We start from the raw sequence: 23,292 nt of genomic DNA, 5'->3' as shown, positions 1-23,292 counted from the left end.
TTTATTAAAAAAAGTTGTGGGACATAGAGCAGACAGCATTATTTTTTTATGCTGCAAGAATCTTTGAAGAGCTGAACCACAGTCAAGAAACTTGCTCGGGGATTTGACTGCTGGTTTGCAATCTTCTCAATAAACTGAAGAGATATTGGAGTGATGGTAGTTATTTGTCTACCCAAGTCACCGTTATGTGTGATGGAGCCCGGCTTTCCTGGGGATGGCTGAACACCTGCCTGCCGATGGGAAGTGGTGAATGAATTCCTTGGTTTGCTTTGCCTGTGTGCATGGCTTTTGCTTTACCTATTAAACTGCCTTTATCTCAATCCATGAGTTTTCTCACTTTTACACTTCTGATTCTCTCCTCCATCCCACACTAGGGGGAAGTGAGTGAGCAGCTGGGTGAAGTTTATTTGCCGTCTGGGGTTAAACCATGACATGAGCATATGTTAAAACAATACATTTTAAATACATGTCCCTTAACTCTTTTTTAATAGAGCTGTCTTATTATGATAAACTGTTTCAGAAAAAAACAGGTTCATACACAACCTGAGGATGTATTGCCATAAGACGACCTAATCATCTGTATTTCTACCTCCACTATTTTCTCTTCTAGATAGAGAACAGTTGAATCATTGACCTAACTAGGAATTCAGTTATTAGAAAATATCGTTTCTGTTTCAAGAGACTATTGAATACAATGACCGCATGCCAAAGTTGCTGGGTGATTTTCAGACAGCCATGCTGTTTAAGACTACCATCTATCTTCAAGGGAATTCAGCTCAAGCTTCTCTCTTTTCAGTGTAATGACTTCGAGCAGAAATATCACGTGTTTCTTACATTCAACATCTGTATAGTCTGCTCTCAAAAAGAAAAAGGCCCCAGTGTCTGCAAATTCTTTGTTTTAAAAAATGGCTCCCAGCTTTGATCAGAGCTGCACAAACAGGTCAGCACAGTGCTCTGTACAGATCAGAGCATTTCACTTGTAACACCTTTTATTAGCCCTTCAACCATTTTTAGAAAGTCAAAGCATGACTTGGAAAGGATTTTTAAAAGCCTATATTATTCTATGTATATCATTGTTTACTCCAGATTTCCATTATCAAATAATTTCTCTCCCTGGGTCCTTTTCCCCATTTTTAGAAATTGTCTTCTGTTAAGCATGCTTTTATTCTAAGTTATGTAAGAAAAAAAACAGTTAAGGTTATGGAAAAATATTTTAAAATTATTTCATGTCATTATTTTAAATTACATTACTAATTTCATTATTTCAAGATGCTTCCTTACTAACTGCCATCTTCATTTTGAATATAATGCATGTACAATTCTAGCAAATCAATAACACAATTCTTCACATTTAAAAGACTGCAAAAAACCTATTAATTTTTATTGGGAAAAAGCAATATACATGAACTGCATAGTTATTGGATTGTCATTTAGGAAGTGTAGCATAGATAACTTTTTGTATGCCACAAGTTTTAACCAAGTTTATACTATTATAAACTCAATAAGAAAACATTTTACATTAAAATATTTCAGCTAAGTCTATTGAAAACATCCTCCAACTCCTATGTGGATTATTTTTCACAATAAAGGTGTATATCTCATGCTGCCTCTAACAACATTATACAGTTGCTAACTGCACTGCAAATTGAAAGTTAATTTTGTTGATGCTTTGCAAATAAAGGTATCAGTGTTTGTGCTGCTGACTGTAATAAATTTATGAAGTGTAAAAACCTTTTAGTAGATAGTAACAATACTTTTTTTTTATTAAAAGCAACTTACAATTCACGTCATTCCTTCTGGAAGGAAAAATAGGGGGAGTGGTCAATTCTATGCAGAGCTACTTCAGCATTTTCTGTGTTCTCAAGAAATGGTTACATAGATTACTCGCAAGCTGTGCCTGTGATGGAAATGACTGCAAGGACTTACGTTGCAGCCTGAGCTTATGTAACTTTTTATAGCTAGGTCTTAGAAGAAAAAAAAAAAACACAACACCCTAATGAATAGTCTCTTTCCTTCAAGTGACAAATTGCCTGTGCCCTGCTTAGCCTTTTAGTCTTTATTAATATTTCTTAAACAAACATTTTTATTTTAAATAGCAGCCATTCACTACCTCAAATGTGTTAAATTATGTCCTATTTTTGTTTCATCTCTCTTCCTGCCTCCTATCCCCATTTTCTTTAGGCAAAAAGGACAGAGTCTACGAAATACTTCTGTATTTGTAACAGCAGCAAAAACAATCATCAGGAGTATGGAAAAATACAGAAGGAATACAATACTGTAGAAATTCTCAGAGATCTCTGACACTGTACAGATATGCTAAAGAACATGCCCTCATTCTGGGATGTGATGTCAGGTGCCTGAATCAGTGAATAAATGTACAGAATTGCACAATGCAGAAGGTGTGCTATATAGAACCAGCTCTAATGATAAATCCATCTTTAAAACACAAGCTGCAGTGGCTCTCAAAGGCGGGCCTAAGACACAAGAAAAGGATTTACACAGTCTAGCTGTAAGAGGGGCTTCAGATTCTTACCCAACTGTATCAGCTCCAGAACAACAGTACAAGGGGCATGCTGCTAGACATCTTGTGGACATCATATTTAAAAAAAAAAAAAAAGGTTCTTGATGCTTACGGTGAAGCATAGCCATTAAAACAAAGGTGCTAAACCACATAAAACAAATTTCAGCCTCATAATTAACTCTCCATCCGTAATTCGTCTGCTGGGAACAGAACTCTTCAGCCAGCTCCCATCACAGCTTTAGGTCCACTGCTGGTTACACATTGCAGGCTACCTTCTACCCCACAAAGACGCAGTCAGGGATAATGGCAATGTAAAAATGTAATTTTTTGGTTTTTGTCCCACAAGCCTGGGAAGACAGAGCCCGAGGCACTTGTGTGAAAAATGTTCTCCCTTCTCCAAGTGATAACTTCTAGTCACTTGCAGAAGCCCTTCAGTATCACTTCCCAAACAGGGCTACAGGCACTTCTGACAAGACCATACAATTAGAGCTGCAACACTAGCGATTTAATCATGCCCAGCCCAGATGGCCCAGACCAGCCTATGTTCATACTATCAAGTACTCAGCCTCCAAAGCAGGGTGGCCACATGCAGACTGCCAGTCAGGGATGCTCATGGTCCCTGCCAGTTCCTTGACTGTACCAGCTTTCCCAGCCCAAACACTAACAGGAGTGACTAGCAATTTAGCAGTATAGATGACCAAGTTTTAGTGCTCAAGAATACTTTTTTGGCATTAAATGGGGACATTTTATTTACTTGTACAGATACAGCCTCAGTTTGCTGTGAGGTAAAAAGCATCAACTCCAGGTTAATAAAATGAGGAGCAACAGATGACCTTCTAATCGCTTTTGCTCTCTTTCAACTCAACATGCCAATGACATTCAGTTGTAAATAGCCACTTACATTCATCATAAATTGAATAGAAAAATATTACATGCCATATACTGTAATAAGCAATAAATTTATGCAAATGACATGCAGTAGGATGTGAGACAATAAAAGCATTGTGCTCTACCAAGCAGAGTCTAACACAGAAAAACGAAGGACAACATGAAGAGCTGGAAGCAAATTTCTACAATACTCTGAAATCTTTGTGTTTTCAGACTAAATGTATCTTTAAGGCATTGACAGTTCTTTTTAGTTTCTGCTGAATTTGAGTTTAAGTTAAAAATATGAAAAGGTACTTAAGCCCAGGCTTTAAATTATCTCATTCTCCATATATAGGAATCAAGAAGGTTGCCAATTTTCTGAAGTGAGCTGAAAATTCAGTGTCAATTTCTTGATTTAGAGTTATAAGACACATTAAAAATAACTAAAAGATATAACAATGTAAGACATCCAAAAATTTAAGAGGAACAAGTAACAGACTCAGATTGCTGACTAGAACGTTTCCTAATTGTTACAGAAGTGAGATATTTGGCTTTAAAATGCTAACTACCTTCACCAAACCCTTTCATTTATTTGGAATTTAAAAATAAGTGCTGGAATATGAGAAAAATTCACTGTTTCAATGATAAATCCATATCAACTCTCTCTCTAGATCTTTCAGATGATTCCACCTTTTCTTCCTATTTCAAAGCAGCTATGAGAAATGCTCTTGGTTCTAATCAAAACCACAAAAAAAAAAAAAGAAAAAAATAAAATCAAGTAGGCTTCACATTTCGTTTAGCTAATGAAAGTCAGTGAATTCAGACACTCATACATTTCAAAGCATAACTTGTATTCTAGTAAGAAACAGGTAAAACATGCAGCAATAAAAAAAAATATATTAGACATTCATGAACTAGTCTGGCCACTACTAAGAAACAGGATGCAACTAAATAACAAAATAAGATAGACTGGAAAAGAAAATGGCCTTAGAACTTGTTAACTGTCACTTGTTAGAGCAGCATGATGAACACGCATGACATGCATGATGCAGGGTAACCTGAGTTACCCGCCATCACCATCAGCAATAACATTGCCTATGTACAAGAAGGTCCTGTAGATGATGTGTGGGAGGGAGCACAGAAGTCCAAAGTCCAAGTGAGGCAAGCCCAAGCCTGTGGGTCACAACGCCAACAGCTAAAGGAGCACTTTTCTGTTCTGCAGATGACATTTGTAGATGCACCTCTCCTGTCCCAAAGGGGTATGTGCTTTCAGGGCACTGTGTCAGAAAGCTCTTTTGATCATACTTCCAAGTGGCCAGGTTACATTTATTGGTCACATGGTGAAATAATTATTGTGATCTTTGCTGTGAAGGTCACAGACAGCTCCAATAGGGCTTGCTTCAAAAGACTGCAAATCATTGCTCAGAGATTTTTGGCTTTTAAATTCCATCAGGAAACCTCATTCTTCCACAATGAGGATAACAAAAAGTATTACCCATGAGGCTTTCAACAATGTTGTTTTAGACAAAAGAAGTTTATCTATTCCTAAGTCTATTAGCAGTCACTCGAGTCCATTTCCATGCTATCATAACAGAACACACTCCGCAAAACCTAACACAAGCTAGAACATGGCTCCTTCTGTTCTGTTCTCCTTCAAAGCAATTGGTTCTTTCCTGGATGTTGCTTTGCTGAAGCCCAATTTAAACATACCTTGAAAGATCTTTTACTAAAATCAACAGATCTGGGCAAAACTTGCAAAACATTTATGATCTCAGAAAACTGAAGCTACAAAAACAGAAGGTATAAAGCAGTCTTGCACCAGTAATTTGAGCTCCTCTTCTTTTTAGTCATATTCCAAACAAAACAAAATCCTAGAGAGGTGGACAGTTCTTTTTCAAAACCACATATGAAGTACAAATATAACCTCCCTGACAGTATGCCTACTTCAAATTGAATAAATAATCCCCTGTAATTTTCTACCTCTGCTTCTTGGATGCTAACTAGAGAAGGCTCTCCTTACACACTGATATCAAGCTACTCACCACTGTCTATGAGATAATAATACAATTTTTTTTAAAAATTATAAATATAAAGAAAATAAGGTAGGCCAAATTAATTAATTCTGGGCTGGATCTTCACAGTTCCTTAGATTTCTTTTTCAGACCTGATGTTTTATATGTAGGTCTGTCACATGGGATGAGGCACATACTCTTTAGAGACTGACTCTTCTTTGTAAGAAAATCTGTCAACAATACTGTAAAGGCAGCCAGTATCAATGATACAATCCATGTACATACTCTTAAAGATGTAAGTGTGTGCAGGAGAGGGATGTCTGAAAATTCAGAATGGAAGACACTTGCAATGACAGTATAGCAGAAGTTGAGACCTATCTTCAAGTTAATAGATGTTATTTGAATCCAAGTCAATCCTTACACGCACAGCAAAAATCCAGGAAAACATTCATTGCCATTCAGCATCTCAGGAATATAACCTGTTCAGCAAGGATTGATTCAAAATGGTCCATTCCAAAACTTATTAATCAACAGTGATATACTCTGGTAAAACACACTTCAAAATACATTTGCCAGTCTGATACAGAACATCATCTCCCCTGCTTCAGCTGATAATGTCCTGACATTTTAACACTGAAGCTATAAAGAGTGAGAACCTATCCATAACAGCATGTATGTCTGGGGGTAAGGAACCCTAAACTGACACTCAGAAATCTGATTTTGATATGCTGAGGCTACTGTAAATGTTTCTAGACTGAATTAATTTTATTCATCTTCACTCTTTGTTGTGCAATTTAGGCGCACTGCCCAGAGTCTCTTTAGCAGAAAAGCCACAACTGAACAGAGATGTTAATTTTGCTTTTCACATAGAAGCTCTCAAAGGCAGACTTTTTGTTGATCAAAACCAAAACAGAAGTAGGAGTCAACATGCAGGTGCTCAGATCCAGCCAAAAGGATGATTCATTCAGCTTGTGTTCAAGGCCACACACACATCTGAGGCATATCATCTTAGCAGAAAAATATAAAAGTTAGCCACTAGTAAACATAAATAATAAAGCAAGCACAAATCTATAAAAAAAGGAAGGGCCGTTTTTTGCTATAATGTAGAGGAACAATTACCATACCAAACACCTTAATGAACAGTGATACAGGACACATGCATAGTATTTACATTTTTTAGGCTTTAGCTACTTAGGCATGCAAGTCCAATCTCATGGCTGCAACATGTCTGAAACATGGCACATTTTCAGAAATAAACAAAATGGCCATGTTGAACTTGATCACAGCTGCTGCAATAAATGTATCTTGCTATTCAGTGCTAGCACAGTCCTGCCCAAGAAAATCTTTCATAAACCAGCTGCCAGCTAAAGCCAAATAAAACCCAAACCCATAAAATAAAACCCCCGAAACCTGGTCCAGTGTCCTACTAAAAGTCCATCAGCATCCTTCCATCCAGTGACTACAGAACTTGCAGACCACTATGACTTTGGAGACTCAGACTAGTTTTTCAGTAATTTCAGTTCCCAGAAGATCAGTTTAACTGAAGTTATTCACACAACATTGCTAAAATGGAGAAAAACCACTCCAGGTTAAAAACTAATCTTGGATCAATCTGCTACTTTGGAAGCGCCATGAATATGACCTGCCATTCTGTGTCCAGCCATGATGTGGAAATACTTGCAGATGAACAAGGGAACCTGTTTGCAAAGCAGAAAGAATAAGGAATGGTCCTCAGATTAGATTAACAGAATAAAAAAACAACACTAGTTTATGAGCATGGAGGAAAGACTGTGGTGTGATTACACGGAGGAATTTAAACTGTGAATGTTCATCTGCAAGTAAGAAAGAACAACCAACATCGGCACAGCTTATCAATAGAACAGATTTTTTTTTTTTTTTTAAATACATCTCCATCACGAGAAGTTAATTTAGAAAAAATAATCATCCTTCCAAAAACTGCTGTCAAGTTACTTCAGAAAGTTTGTAGGTCACCAGTACCAAGTTTTTGTTTTTACTTGCAAGACATGCAAAAATCACAAGGTTTATAGAAGTAATGCAGATTGCAAACGTACAGGTTCACTGCAACATGCACAACCGGCAACCCAAAGAACTTGTTATTCTCTTTCTTTTAAATTGATGAATGCACTTGCAGATCATTTCAGTATTGTTTAGCAAATTATACTGCCTGCCTATTTTAAAGAATGTGCTCTGTATCTAGTAAGCAACAGTCAGTGCCTATCAGGGAAACAGAATGCACATGTATGAGCATTAGCAGACTGAACAGCCAGAAAACATCCTATTATTTCATTGTTTGTGAAACAGTTTATTGATTTCCCTCAATGTGTCACCAATATTGATCTTAATCCTTTCTTGTGTACTCCTGTTTGGGCTTCATCTTTGAAATGTATCTGCATTAATTTATAGTTGATAGAAATGAGTCATATACATCATATGCAATTAACTCAACGCCTCATTTTTTTCTCAGCAAAATACAATGGTTTTAATGTTATGCATGGTAAATTGAAAATCAACTTGATTCTTTTTTGTCTTCCAATAAAGCCTGCTTTGAAGTTTGCAATTATTCATGATAATTCTCAGAGAAGCTTTCTGCGAAGAAATCTTGGTATAGCCAGAAAGAATGACCTTATTCGATCACGAACAGAACACAGCAGCTGTGTTGCTGGCAGAAGATACATAGCACGCACTCATGGTGGTTTCCCTCCCTCCATCATAATCCATTATATACTGATCCAATTATTGCACAAAAAGCCTTTTTCTTATAGCATGCTCTCCTTTTCACTTCTGTCTCACTCTGGGTTGGAGAAAAAAAAAATAATCTTGTGGACAGAATACTTATTGCTTTTCAAATATTTTATGCGAAAATTCCATTTACACCCACAGCCACCGCCTCCTTCTCTTTCTTCCTCCTTTTACACCAAGACAAGGGTGGGGGCATGGGGACAGAAAGAGAGAACAAATGGAAGGATTTTTTCAAGAGATTTAAACTGGAGCTTTATTATAATTTTTATAATTAAGCACATATACCAGAGAACAGAATTTGAATTTGTCTTGAGAATTCATAAGACAAAAACTTGAATCTCCCAGGGAATGTATGGAGGCATGGAAACGTCACAAACTCATCTTAGAAAGGAAAGGTCTCAGTTAAAGTTCTTCAGAGGTGTGACTATGCTTGCATTGTTTTAAAAAAAAAAAAATAAAAAAAAAAAAGGAGCCAGTACTGCCACTTAGTTTGATGAAGAGTCAGAAAGTATGTTGCAATGTTAATGTTTTGCTTCCAAACAGTACTGTTGTGTAACTTTTCTAAACTTTTTCAATTAACATGTAAAACAAGCAAACCCCTCCAAAACCAAAACCCTAGCATCATACTGAAGATCTTTCATATTAAAACAAACATACCTGTTTCTTCTATTTGCTTTTCCCTTACACTCTGACAAGGAGGTAAGAAAATCATCTGCCCCTCTGCCCCTTTCCCCACTACTTTTCTTATCTGGAAGTAGTATAAAACTCAAGTATTCTGGGAAGTCAAGTGGGACGAAAAGCAATTATGGTACTTTTAAAACAAGTAAGAAATGAAAAATCTGTTTACAGGGGTCATGTGCATTCATTTGCGTGAGCCATCAGCAACCCCTGAAGGCATTTCTGCCTTCAGAGCACAGAATAAAACCCAATCTTCCCAATTAATATATGTATAAGCAAAGATAGAAATAATTAGATAATGTGTTTGAATGGAAAGTTCTTCCTAGCACACACTTGCAATGGACAGACAGGCAAATAGAACCAGTGTCACTTGTTATATAAAGTTAGAAATAAACAACCTTTAATTTAACGCACTGTCTTGCTTTTGAACAGTCTTGTAAACCCCTCAGTGGTTCAAATGCACTGTGGAAGTGCACCAAAAACAGAATCACAGTTATTCTTTCACTTACACTAGGTAAGCCAGTGCTGAAGAATGGGGGTGTGGGGGATGAGAAGGTCAAGAAATTAGGAGCAGTTACTGACATTGAAATAAGACTTGTTTTCATACCCTTACTGCTTTCTCACTGTAAAACCATCCTGATTTGTTAAGATAATACTCTTCACATGTGACACATCACAGTGCAACTTCTCTTCAAAAAGACAATGTAATCTTTCAGGGAAAAAGATGCAAGAGTATACCATCAACTCAGCTGTTTTACAACAACCTCTGTGCACTCTCATATTTCCTAGACTTACCTCAAGGACAGGCATGTTTTCATTTGTTCATAGCATTTTTGGTCAAGTGCTTTTATGATCGCATCTTAGAAGGTTGCATGAGGGTCACAGTATTACTGAAAATGGTAATATTCAGAGAGACACACTGAAAGAATATTCATACTTGCATAAACCTAATACACTATGCCAAACCAAAATAAAATCCTTATCAAGTCAAGCCCAGAAGTGTGAAATTCCTTGATCAATATGAGTATCATTTATTTCACTCTTTGAAAGTCTGAGGTAAAAATTCTGAAGTCTAAATTATGATGTCCCTTACAAACATTATCATCTCCATTCAACTGATGCACTGAGGTACAAAAACTAAGCTTGAGCTCTACAAGAGTGTTTCAAGAAAACCCAGTCGGAGATTTGGATCTCGCTGAAATCAGTGCAAGTTGGGCACTTCAACACTTTTCTAGATTTCACTGTCTCTACCATTCAAAGCCTATTAGTCATGGGATGTATTCCTCTTATCAAAGGGAACAGATTGCTACACATCAGCTATCTAAGGCAACTGCTGTGTGTAAATACCTGCTTGTACATCCTGTGGGTCAGCCTGCCCACTGCAGTTACTGTGCATGCACAATAACCGGATGGGTAGGATGGCTGGAGGGAAGCTGAGGACTGAAGCTATAACAACCATCTACAAGAATACTTAATGCTTGCATGTATTCCTGTAGCCTTAAAAATACTCTTGTGCAGAATATCCTTAAGATTTTGTGTAACTGTGCTTGCATTAGATCAAGATGAAATATTTTTTTTTGTCAATAGGATTTAAATGGGCATTTACTTAAGTTTTGCAACTGTTTTAAACATTTACCTTTGCTTGGAGGAGCTAAAACACACTTCAGGAAAGATTCATTAAGAGCTATTTTAGGTTTTACAAAGGAAACTGAAAAGATCAAAACAGACTGTTCTACACCAGACAAAAATTTAACTAAGTTTAAATTTAGATGTTTGTTTGCGGGACAACTATAAAGGTCTCAAAACACCTACATATTAGCTATCATATTCAACCAGCAGAATTAATTTGCCTATAAAAATAAAAATTATAATCCTAAATATCATTACAGTATCATTATCACACAGTAATTTTACTGCAAAATGGAAATAGGTCACGAGTCTCTATCAAAAGATAATCCCATAGTTATATAATGGCCAAAGAGCAATGGATTTCCAACATTGTCTTTGGAAAACAATCCTGAACTACACAGAGCTTCCTGAAGACATCTGTGGAGGAAGGGGATGGGGGAGAAGGAAGCAATAGTCACCTTTACACAAAATGTCCCCCTTTACTAAAGAAGGTTTTGCATAATACCACATTCACTTTCCAAAAAAACCTTAATACAAGAATGCAGGGAGACACGGTGAAACAACTTCATTGTATGCAAGTGGCAAAGCCCAGGTGCAGAGACTCAGCATTCTCCCTCTGTGAGACTAAAGTAATTCTGCAGCAACACAGCACAGAGAAAAATTGTTTGTCTCAAAAGTGGCAGGAAAAGGAACATCACCAGAAATATTACAGTTTCTTGTGGGTTTTTGGGGGGTGGGTTTTTTTGTTTGTTTTCTCCTTTTTTTTGTTTTGGGTTGTTTGGGGTTTTTTTAAAAAGTATAACTATATCTTCACACTGATGGTTTGAACAACCATCCCCTTGTTTATAACCACAGAAAATGCACATAACAGATTGCAGAGTTAAGATCAAAAAAACCTATGCATGACCATTTTTCTCTTAAATCCCTATAATCTTTCAGAATTTCCTTTTGCCCATCAAATGTTCTGTCCCTGTCCTGAATTCCTATTTGTTACCTGTTCTTTCTCTGGTCCCACACAATTTTTTCATGCTCAGTTTCTTTCTCTCTGCAATGTAGCCATAAGGCCTGCTTCATCTCTCCATACTTAGAAGGATTTAGCACATCTGTCTCCTTTCCTTCTTCCTTTAGTGGCTGGAGGCTGGTTGATTTAGCCAGTGACTCTTCCCTGACAGTATTTCTTGATTCCTCTATTCTGTTTATGCACTAATAAATCCACTTAAAAAAAAAAAAAAAATCTTTAATTGGATAGAATTGTGTGTCTGTGAAAGCAGATGAAAACCTCTGCTCAATATCCACACAAAGTATTCAACTGCCCAGTGAGAAAACAAAAGCAATCGGCCCAGGGAACTCAAACTGGCCACCTAAAAAACAAACCTCACATTGTAAAATTCGGCATTCAGCGTATCTGGAAAATGAACGTAATACTTGCATAGCTGAACTATTTTAAAAAATCTTACATTTTGTAAAGAATGCATGTAACTTCTAAAGGAAGACTTAAGAATTCAGACCTTTACTACTAGACTTCTAAATGAAGCTTATAAATTACTGGGTCATCATTAGAAACACTGTATAGCTTTCATATTTCACCACAGTTAGAAGGGAATTAAAGAAAATAGAACTCTGTCTCATATCTAGTTCCTCAAATGTTTTAAATGAAAGAATAATCTTGAATAACAGTCAAAGACTATATCCACTTGTACCTGAAATCATCTTCTCTGCTAAGAAGCCTATTTCCCAGACATCAACAGTGATGGGTGGTTCTTTCAGTAGTCAAAAATCAGCTTTGTTAATTTAACAAACTTTCCTCTTTTCAGAGATATGAGAAGGCTTCCATTATTTATGTAATGCCAATCAAGAAAGCTTGTATATAGCATGAAGCAAGAATAATTTTTTTTCAATTCAGCCCTAAAAAAATATGTAAACAATAACATTTCTTAAAAAAATATATATTTTTGACTCTGTTTGCTCCAGCTTTTTGAAGGGAAAATCACTTCCAATTTCAGTGGTATTAAAAAAAATAGTAAAGGCGTATCATCTGTCACATGGGCATTGCAGATTTTACTAAATTGGTTCAGTTCCTCTTCAGTTTGCTGCATTGCAAGGTCTTCTTTTCCCTAATTAAAGTGAAAAGATACCTTCCCTACCTTTTTTTTTTTTTAAACTAAAAAAAAGCAATAGAAGAAATATTAACGTGAATATATTAGGAAAAACCAGTAAGGTGGGCAACGTGTATTCCCATTTTGGCAAATACAAGTAGAATACAGGTGGCAGAGAAAGCATAATTTTTATAAACAGAAAAATAAATCCAAACTTTTCATTCAAACATTTGAAAGTACTCACACATGTGTGACTTAAGCCTGTCACAATTACCTGTGAAGTATATGATCAAAATATATAGGGAATAAAATGCATTGTCTGCAGTCATCTCTGGAATGCAAAGGACCAGAATCTAAAGTGAACAGTGATAACATCTGGAAGAAAATGTAAGTAGTATTCAGAGAAGCAGATCTGTATCTTTAAAGTTGTATTTTTACCTAAACACTATGATTTGCAGCCCTCCCACTATTGTTTTATTGTCACAGAATCCTTAACTACTGAAAAAACTGTTAGGACTTCATTTTTATATGTCCATCCAGAGGATGAAAAAGACAGTTTACTAAAAGGTGGCATTCTACAAAATTGAACCCGAAGGCAGATACTTTAATCTACTTTTCATCCTCAACCAATACACGAATCACATATGATAACAGTTGGCAGGACACCTTCAAGGAAAAAGTAATCCAAGGTCAGCTCATGAAAGAAAGCTTTTACTGGATGACAGTGTTACCAAACCTCTTTGGCTGCTGATAGCATCATTGCTGTAAGGAATTTTAGAAACTTCGAGCTCAGCACTGAAATAATGACTCAAAACATGGAATTAGTACAATAAACTTCATTCATACAGTATAAGGGGGCAGACAAATGCACAAAAGCATGGTAAGATTGCAGTATTCCAGCAGCCCTCTTCTCAAGGACATTTAAAGTATGCTTTACTGGTTCCAAATCGCCAAGACAGGTAGAAAGCCCAAGAAATTCACTCACAACTCCAGGCCTTTCAAAGCATCAGTCCACCTCTAAACTCTTCATAACTCATGAAACACATCTGGTCTAAGGCTCAGTAACCCAACAGTTACATGAAGCAGCACCGGGCGTCCTTACAGCCTGCATCAGGCACCCGTAAGGAAACTGTGGTCCATTACTTAGTTTTCTATGCCAAGGAGTTAATGTTTCTCCCCTCAGTATTTTTATTGGATAAAACTATTGTTTGATAACACAAGGCTCTCCACAGTGTCTGAAATAGCTACTCAGCCCCAGCAAGGAAGCTGAACTGTTTATGTTGCATTTTACATTCTTTTTCAACTGCACTCAGTATTTAATAACAACAAGAACAAAAATTTACACTTTGTAGCCAATATTTATATTTTCCATTTGGCAGTTCTGATAATTTTTCATACTGAGTAGAGATAAAACCGACCTGGCAAACTGTATGTATCAACATTTCATCTGCTAAACCATTTCAGATAGAAAGCCAACTGTACTGTTAACAGTTCCAAGAAGCATGCTTCAAAGTATATTAGGAGAGAAACTCACAAAGAACACAAAATCAAAATAAGCAAGACAATATAAGGGGGAGGAACCCCAACAGTTCAACATTTAAAGATTTGTTATTTGTAATCCCTAAAATGGAAATTTATCTACTGTTGAGTACTTCAGACAGACAACTTTCTTTTTTAAACACTAAATATACTTCCCAAGTTCCCAAAACCTCTTCCACACTACTGCACCAAGACAGAAATGGAACACCATCAGGAACCTCACCTATAGTTCTGGTAATTGCCAAGTCTGATGGTTTTAAAATACTGACTCCCAAAAGTAAAACAATCCCGTGCTCTTTACTACCAGAAATACAAATTTCACAGCTCAGCCTTAAGTGATACTTTCTGTGAAAAACAACACAATTATACAGGTTGAAATTTCAGGAACAATTGTACTGACAGAAAAAAAAATGAAATGATACAATTCTGAAGACAAAACAGCAGTAAAGACTTATTTTAACGCCAACATATGTGATTGTATGTATGAAGAGTTAAATCTTTGGATAGCTTTGCTGTGCATTATATTTATTTGTAGTAGATTTAATAATTGCTTGTTTATTAGCAAAATTTTGTAATCATATCCTGTTTTAATAATGAATCCTTCAACGTTCTTTCTTAATCAATCAAACCTTGGATCTTCAAGCTAGGAAGAGTCTCCATTAGTTACAAAGAAAAATGCTGAGAACAATATAGTATAAGTAAAATTTATTACTGTTATTTAAAGATGTGATTACTTCACTGTTGATTCTCTCAGCAGTCACCACAACACTCTTCCTTTCACTTCAGAGCTTTCTCCCTCTAGAATCTGATCCTTCCCCCCAGAAATTTTCATTGCTAAGCTAGAGTCCGCAGATCATCACAATTAATGATCACTACCTAAATTAATATATCTAATGAAAGCGTGGATTTGTTGACAAACAAGGGTATTGCAGTCCTACTGCACCTACTTTAAGACAAAAGGACTGAGTCCTGTGGTATTAGAAACAAAATAAGAAAAAGAAAAGGAAATTTCATGTATCCTACATCTCAGTCTCTTCCTGTAGATGTGATTATAAAGGAAAAAACAGACACGAAGAACAGCATCACTTACCATTTCCTGAGATGCATATTTTGGATCTTCAGGATCAACTGACCAGTAGCAGTAATCAAAGCTGAAGGCCACAGTCTTTTCTCTCGAGTCCCAAGTGCCATCAAGCCTACTGTCAACCTAACATCAGAAGGAAAAAAAAAAGACAGAAAGATCAATTCACTTTGAATCTGAACAAAAAGTAAGCATTTTAAAACTTGGTGGAAGTTTATCTATGATCTGTATTGTGGAAAGGAATGGCCAATAGTTTATCCTCCTTATTCAATTTTTTATTTTTTAATCTCAAAGTGAGTCAGAGATATCCACAACAGACCTGCTGAAGCATTTTTGCTGAAGGGTTCATTAACTACAGCTAACAGGCTGTATAGAATAAACACAATTTAGTTAATCTTAACAACATCCACACATTGGCAGGGAAGCTCTATAACACTTGATGTTTCTCTGTCACTCTGTTTCACTGATAATCGCATCACAGAAATGAGGCCTCAAGTGAGAAAACAAAACCATTTTTCTCACTGCATAGTTGAAAATGCAGGTCTCTTCCCACATTTCTCCTTTGCTTTGTTATGGTTCCAAGCTAATGCTTCTGTCACTGGGACTGCACACTACAAACCTAACCTTTACGGGTCAGTAATAACAACAGTGAATCCTTTCTAGCATAATAGTCAGAAATGGTGACTGAAATCAAGGGAATTGTATAAATCTTTCTGGATGACCTTGCCCAAGTGATTTGTAATAAAACAGATAAGTTTATGAACAAGGAACATACGTTGTTCTACTCAAAGAGAATAATGAGTTAAAACATTACACAAAATTAACACCATTCACATGTAATTTTGACCTAATTGGTAACTTCATTGTGACCCTGATGTTTGCAATAACACAAGCAGAAAAAAAGATTCAGTATAATTTAGTACCTAAACAAACCGCTTCACTAATGGCCCCAAAAACTAGGGGTGACAGTGCTGTCTGCCAGATTACTGGATAAAGGGCACTGCTCTGCCACCAGCAGTGAGGGTTACAGGGAAAATTAATTTACAGGCCCAACTGACAGGTGTGTAGTTCTGGGGCTTTTTTCAATCCAAGAAAGAGCAAAGCAAAAGAGGACAGGAATAACTAAATTATCTTTGAAGTGAAGGGGTTTCACATATTTTAAATCCCACATGATTCTAACGTTGTCACACCAAAGTACAACCAAGGTTTCCATTAGTCAGAACTTACATCTTAACAAGCTTATTGATCACCTTCAATAATGACATTTTTAGCATATTGCAATTCAGAGATTTTTATGCAATTACTTTTTATTTTCTTAGGTTTTCTGCTGCAATAAGCACTGCCTTCCTATTGTGGCATGTAAAAATAATTAAAAAACCCCTCCACCTCAGCAAAACCAGCCCCTGATCACAGATATGATTACACTTCTGGTAAGGAGTTTGTTTTGAACTACAAAGCACACCTACACCAAATACAACAATGTGAACATTACTGTATAAATACTAATTTATACACTAACTTGGATTCATCAAAGGCTGTCTAAATTTAGTTTACGCATAAAGCAAACTCACTTCCTTTACAAAACTCACCAATTACAAAACCTCAAGAAAGAAAACATCCAGAAGTCAGCCTTTACATCTCCAAATAACCCTTCTCAGCCTGCTACAAGCAGTCTGCCCCACTGCTGTGGTTTCCCCAGTATCCCAAGGCAGCCCACAGCTCCTCTTCAAACAAATAAAATTAAAAAAAGCCCTCTAGGCCTAACAAGCCTCAGCTGGACCCAATGAGGCACCTGCTGAGGGAGGCTCTGCAGTGAGGGCAGGAAGCCTGAGGCCCAAACCCTCACAGCCCCATCACAGGGACCAAAGCCTTCCCAAAAACCTTGCACCCCGAGGATTTGCATCTCTTTGAGAGCTTTGTCACATGCATAAGAAATTGGGGTAAATTGCTTCAGAAAGTAGTGAGTCTCAGACTCTGCAAATACAACCTTTGAAAAGGAAATACACAGAAAATAAGCAGCATTTTACATCCATGAGACCTCTCATACAGCTAATACTTTTCCCTCTTCTTTCTTTAAAAGCAAGCACCTGTAGTCAATACAAAAATAATTATAATTGGAAAAGGTAAATAATTCAAATCCTTTCATTTAATTTTTGCTAAGGTTTCTCTTCAAAACCTTATTTCTCTTGAACCAGCAGTATAGAATCACTGGGTTGTTTTCAGATATAAAGAAAAAGGAGACAAGAAACAGAAAATGCATCCAACTTCTAGGATCCCCACAGTAATCTCATGGTTCATTTATTTGCCTTTCAAGCAGAAACATGTTTGACAACACAAAATTGCTTTGCTCCCATTCTATTAATTTAGTGAACGACCATGACAGCTTTAAGTAGTTCAAGAGTCTAAACCAGAGGGCTGGTTCCCATGCTCACTGGCTCCAGAGCTCTCAGAGGACGACAGCTACATTCAGTTTATTCTTACAGCTCTTGGTCTTTTACCAAGGCCTGAAGTGTAGCTGAACACATTTTGCTCCATTTCATGCAAGTCAATGGCACTCTGAGTGCAAATACGAGAGGAGGAGAGATACAAGGAAAGAAGTTATCCAGATGTTAGTAACAGTAAGAGAAACACAGAATCGTAAACAATTTACTAACAGCTTTGAATGATGGCATGGAGCCAGATTGCAGAAGCTTTGACAAATATAAAATACAGAAAGCACAACTACATGTTACATCCCCTGTCAAAAAAAACCCCCTAAACCCACAGAACAATCCCAAACCAAAACAATCCTCTCCCATACTTTTGCTGCAATTATTCTAGAGTTGTGTCAGTTTAAGCTCCACCCTTAATATTTCTATTAGAATGATCCAATAGCCAAGCAAACACAGAAAAGTATCAGGATATCAGGATCTTTACATGAGGAAAAGAAGACAATAAAAAGCATACCTTTATATTTCTGACTTTTGCTACTTTGTCATCAACTTCTACAATCACTCTTCCTCCTTCTGCACTCTCTCTGGAAACAGAGCACAAAAAATCCATTTAAAATATGAAGACACAGAAAGGTGCATAGCAAATTTGTAAACCCCAGAAAATTGTGTTTATGTTAACAAGCTGCAAATCAGAGCTATAAAACAGATACTTTTGCTTATAAGAGACTCTGTGACATGAAGTAACATTTGCACATCCACAGCCAGGTATCTCAATAGTGAGAGGGGAAAAAATACAGGACTGTGGTGATTAAACAGTTTCAAAGTGCTTGCCCTAAATACTTTGTTAGGATTTCATTTCTAATTAAGAGTTGTTTTAAATTACATTTACAAGAAAGTAGAGTGCAGCACTGGTAGACTAGTTATGCTTTGTGGAGTACAGATCCACCACATCAGAGACTTGTGAGCCACAAGTGTCATCAGGTCGTGCTGTCTGATTTTTACCATCCAAGCGTTTGTAGTAGTCTTCAAAAAAGTACTCTTTGGAAAAACAAAACTGTCCTGAAAGGTAAATGGATAGGATTGCTCCCCAAGTGCAAAGGACCATGCACTCATACATACTGTCTAAAATTCCAACTGAACACACCTATGACTGGCTACTACAGCCAACTTCCACTTCCAAAATGAGTCATATTAGAAAAAAAAAAATGAAAAAAGGATGTGGCCAAAGCAAAAAAAACCCCTTATTTCTGGGCCAACAGCATGATAGCTACTAGGATGTTCTTATTTACAGGCATGTTGATTCACATCCCTCTCAATAGTTATTGTGGCTTTTTTTATATATAGAAAGACAGAAATGAGGAAGAAGAGGTCAGTGGCCTACTTCTCTGACAGAGAAAAGTAAACAAACACTTTGGTACTGAGATGCTAAGAATGGGAGAAAGATTTTTTTATCCTTTATATTTCTTCTAAATTTTGCTTTGCGCTCCAATACAGACAAATCTTGTAAGCTTCAACTTTACCAGGAAATTTTATTTTGATGAAGCCTAATGCCTTTGTAAATCTGGAAGAAATTAGTTTAGAAATAAAATCAATTTTGTCCTTAGTGCAGTTTCATCACACTTCGTTTAAAATTAAGCTGAAGGCACAGACATTGTCATCTGAGATTAGCTGTATATATATAACATGATAATCAGCTGGATCAGTATCATCAGGCCAGTTAAAAACTACGTAAGATAAAACAAGAGTTCACCACTATTTATGGCCCTAGATCTGTCTTTTAATAGATTTCCTTACATCTGTACAGAAGTATTTACTCCCCCACAGATTACAACCTCCTTTCACTGACAGCTCTAACTTCCAGGCAGTGCACAGCACAACGTGTCCAGCCTCTGGGGTCTCCTCAATGGTTCTGAGTTTTTCCCCCACACTTTCTGTACCAAAACAACATTCAGAACAATGCCTTAGGACATTTAAGCGTTCCACAGAGACAAACACTGTAGCATTTGAGCTTTACAAGCATAAAGAAGTTTTACAAACAAGTTTTACAAGCATAAAGAAGTTTTAAAAACAGCACAGGCTGTCCTTGTTTTGCAAAGAGAAATAATACTTTATCTTAAAGTCTCTGTGCTTCACATTACTAATTTTGAGCACCTGCCTTGAGACAGACTGAATTTAGTACTTCCTGTAATACATGTATGCGGCACTTCACACAGAAAATACAAGCACAGCTCCCAGAGGTTTTATTAAGCTGTGAGTGTTCAGCAGTTCAACACATCAGTCACCAGAGTAATGAGTTAGACTCCAGGAGAAAAAGAAACACTCACAGGAGAGAGAATTTGCATTACCTATAGCTGGGTACCAAATGTTGCATTATGTACAGCTGAGTACTGAACAGAGGCCTCATAAGGCTCCCTAAAGAACAAATGAAGAAGGACAAGTGCCTAAGGATACAAGCCATATCTAAGGTAGAAATTTGCAGCTGATGCATTTAATCTGTACAGGTGCAACTTCGTAGATGTTTTGAGAAGCACATGTTTTCCAACTCAAGTTTGGGGACTTGCATATCCACATACAAACCTCTGCCAGGTGAGCTAACGGACAAAGCTGACAGTTATCCTGTACAGCAGACCAGATCTCAGAGGAAATGGGACATTTTGACAGAGAATTGCACAAGAATTTAAGAACAGCAGAAGACCAACAAAATCAGAGGGATCCTTTAGGAGGGAGCTTGCTTCAGTTACATATACTCTTTCCTCCACTGCCCCAGTATGATCTCGGCCCTATCCTGCTTCCTAATTCCACAAGCATTCCCTATTTTTCAGTCCTACTGTTAACCCTCCAGTCTTACCACCTTAGTTACACTTCACTGAGTTCCCATCCTCCTTGTCCTATGGACACACATCATCCCTTACAGGTACCTCCTACCTGTTCTCTCTGACATCTTGTCCATGGAACCACGTTCCATTTTAGTGTCCTCAACTTCTCTGCAGGTCTCTCTCCCTTCTGCTACTGCGCTGTAGCTGGCTTTAGGCTGATCTCTCTGCTCCAAAGGTACATGATCCTACTCTCCTCGTCAGCTCTTTCAGTCTCTATCCCAAGTTTACTTGTACACTCCACAATTGAATCAGTATTTCTTCCTGGACACCAGCTGGGGTCAGCAAACAAATTATTGAGAATGAGTAGAACAAAGACCTTGCTCTCAGTTCCTATACCCAGGCTTCAGTTGTGACTTGGACAACACTGAGCTCAATTTATTAAGGCAGTGCTCAACTGATGAGTTTTTTGACTTATGGGAATGGTGCAAGCACAATTTGGTCAACTCTGGAGAACACAAGCTTAGATGCACTCCGAGAAAGCAGATCTTAAAACCTTTATCTGCTATGTTCTTACAAGTCTTCGCTGCGCATGTTAGTTTTAGTTATTTAGAACTTGGTCAGAAATGGGTAGATTCAGATGGGGAATTTAAAAAAATGCACATCAGATTTCCAATTTTAAATAAATTGTGAAAGTCAAATAAAAAGTCACCCTAAGTTGCTTTTAAATATTTTAAAACCTATTTTTCCCTTAACCTCATCTTGTAGGAGCTAAACTGTACTGGACAAAGCTTAAAAATAATTAAAAATATCTAGCCCAAGGAAGGCATTCCTGAAAGGAAGATTTCTGCCCAAATGGTTGAAATCTGGCAATGCTTTCAACAGTTTTAAATGCCAGGGTATTCTAATTGCAGATGTAAGGCAACCTCAACAACAAGCAGTGCTCACAAACCCCACCTATGATAATTACATAAGACTCACTGCCTTAAGTCCATATGCGTTATGCACATCCCTATGAATGAATGACTTTATGCTGAGGGTTCTCATGACCTAATGTTCTCCCAGGCCACAATCATTACTGAAGATTCAAGATAAAGAAGAAATTCCAAACATAAAACCTAAGGTACAAAAATTTTTCATACATAAAAATTTATATACTCACATTTATATACTTACATTAAAATAAATATAAAACCAGTAAAATATAAACAACACAAAATAAAATTACCACACCACCTTTTACCACAGGGTAACAATGGTTCCTCACTATGCAGACAAAAAGCTCTATGCAGCAGTCAAGTAGCTTTGTTCAAGTCTCACACTACAAGAAAACCACCATCAAACAGGGACAGAACTAAAGTCTCCTTTTGCTCTAGGTACAGCTTCACAGCACCCAGACTTTTATCTTAACTGCAGGCTGTTGCTGCAAGAGGCAATTTCTCTTTGCTGCTCCAGACTCCCAACATGTGTTCCCACTTCTTTTCTTGCATCTGATCTAGCAATCACACACCCATGCAATGACTCAGATCAGCTGTGATCAGAAAAGAAACACACCAAAATAAATAATCAAGATGTCACAGGGCCAGCGAGCCCTTCCCGAGCACTGAGCACAGTGGTCACACGGTTGCTGAGCCAAAGCAAGAGAAAGGGCAGGAACATGTGGTGGTGAGAATGGAGACCCCCTTCCTTCGGCAGCAGCTGGCAGCCAGAGAGCATTGAGCATAAACAAAACTGGACCTGCAGCCATCCCCAGCTCTACAAACTGTACATTCAACCTCCCTGTAAACATGTGCTTATATTATGCTTCATTTAGGTACGAACCAGAGAACTCTGGGAAAGAAAGCACAGTTTAATATCTAAAGCCCAGGAGGCAAAGCAGACTCACAGCTGTTCGAGTCTGACCTTAACTCCAGATTGCAAACACTACAAAAGCTCTCTCAGCAAAACATGTGTTTGCCAGTACAGCCTTACACATATGCGCACCATAGTTTGCATTTGACTGATAAAACAATCCTTCATCCTTAGGAACGGGTGCTCTGCTCCACAGGTATGAAAGCTGTATTCCTTGTACCAATAAAATCAACTCCAAAGTACACTTCTCTAGTAACATATTTGACTTCTGCTGCTCAGAAGTCGCAGTGATCCTGACATTTAGTTTCCCCGTTCTCCCTTCTTCCCCACTTCTTGAAAAATTCATGCTATGTTTTGGAAATGCCTCTCTTCTTCTAAGTTACTTTGCATGAAAACAAGTTATCTGTACAAAGATAGAGCTGTAGAAAGACCATTTAATGGTGCATGTCCCAGCAAAGACCTGGATCTTCTCAGACACAGAAAGTTTTAGAGAAATGCAGACCCAGCAACAGAACAGTGACACAAATACAGAATGCAGTGGCAGGGCTGTAACAGGGAGCTACAAGAGAGACCTGACAAAGAAAAGCAGCTGTGGCAGTCCAAAAACAGGGGCAGTCCAAAGGAAATCTCCTCATACCATTTGCTGTTCCTATGAAAAATTATTTCTGTAGCCAACATGTAAAGCTAATGCAACTCCAGAGGGGCACCAGACACTCTGCAAGATGTAGAACGAGCCAGCAGAAACGAATCGTGGGAGGATCAAGACCCCCGAGAGGGACATTTCCACGGCTTGCTGGATCTTGCTGAGAAGAGTTTAGCCACAGAGTACAGAAGTGCAAGGAGGTATACAGAGCTGGAGGAAGCAGTGGGTGCAAAGAAAGGGGGCAGTTATTTTAGACTTTGTAAAATTCGCCCCACTTCTCCACCCTCTCAAATAACAGGCACTTTGAGCACAAAGGAACTGACTTTTTAAAAGTTGCCTGTTTATGTTAAAAACATGAGCATGCAATAAA

The 23,292-nt window shown here is 37.5% G+C and overlaps 1 protein-coding gene across 1 annotated transcript in view; it reads right to left on the bottom strand.

Annotated features, from left to right (window-relative positions):
• The window catches only part of STARD9 (StAR related lipid transfer domain containing 9), a 100,347-nt gene extending 79,325 nt beyond the window's left edge, over positions 1 to 21,022 (bottom strand). Inside the window, exons 1-3 of the mRNA XM_074864963.1 lie at positions 21,006 to 21,022; positions 18,130 to 18,199; positions 15,193 to 15,309 (exon numbers count right to left, since the gene is read on the bottom strand). Coding sequence (XP_074721064.1) covers positions 15,193 to 15,309; positions 18,130 to 18,199; positions 21,006 to 21,022 — 204 coding nt within the window. The remainder of the gene's footprint in view (positions 1 to 15,192; positions 15,310 to 18,129; positions 18,200 to 21,005) is intronic.
• Between the last annotated feature and the right edge of the window lie 2,270 nt (positions 21,023 to 23,292).

The sequence above is a fragment of the Strix uralensis genome, chromosome 4, assembly GCF_047716275.1.
Source record: "Strix uralensis isolate ZFMK-TIS-50842 chromosome 4, bStrUra1, whole genome shotgun sequence".
In the NCBI taxonomy this organism is placed as follows: Eukaryota; Metazoa; Chordata; class Aves; order Strigiformes; family Strigidae; genus Strix; species Strix uralensis.
Note: the sequence above shows the minus strand (reverse complement) of the source record. Positions and strands in the feature narration are given on the sequence as shown.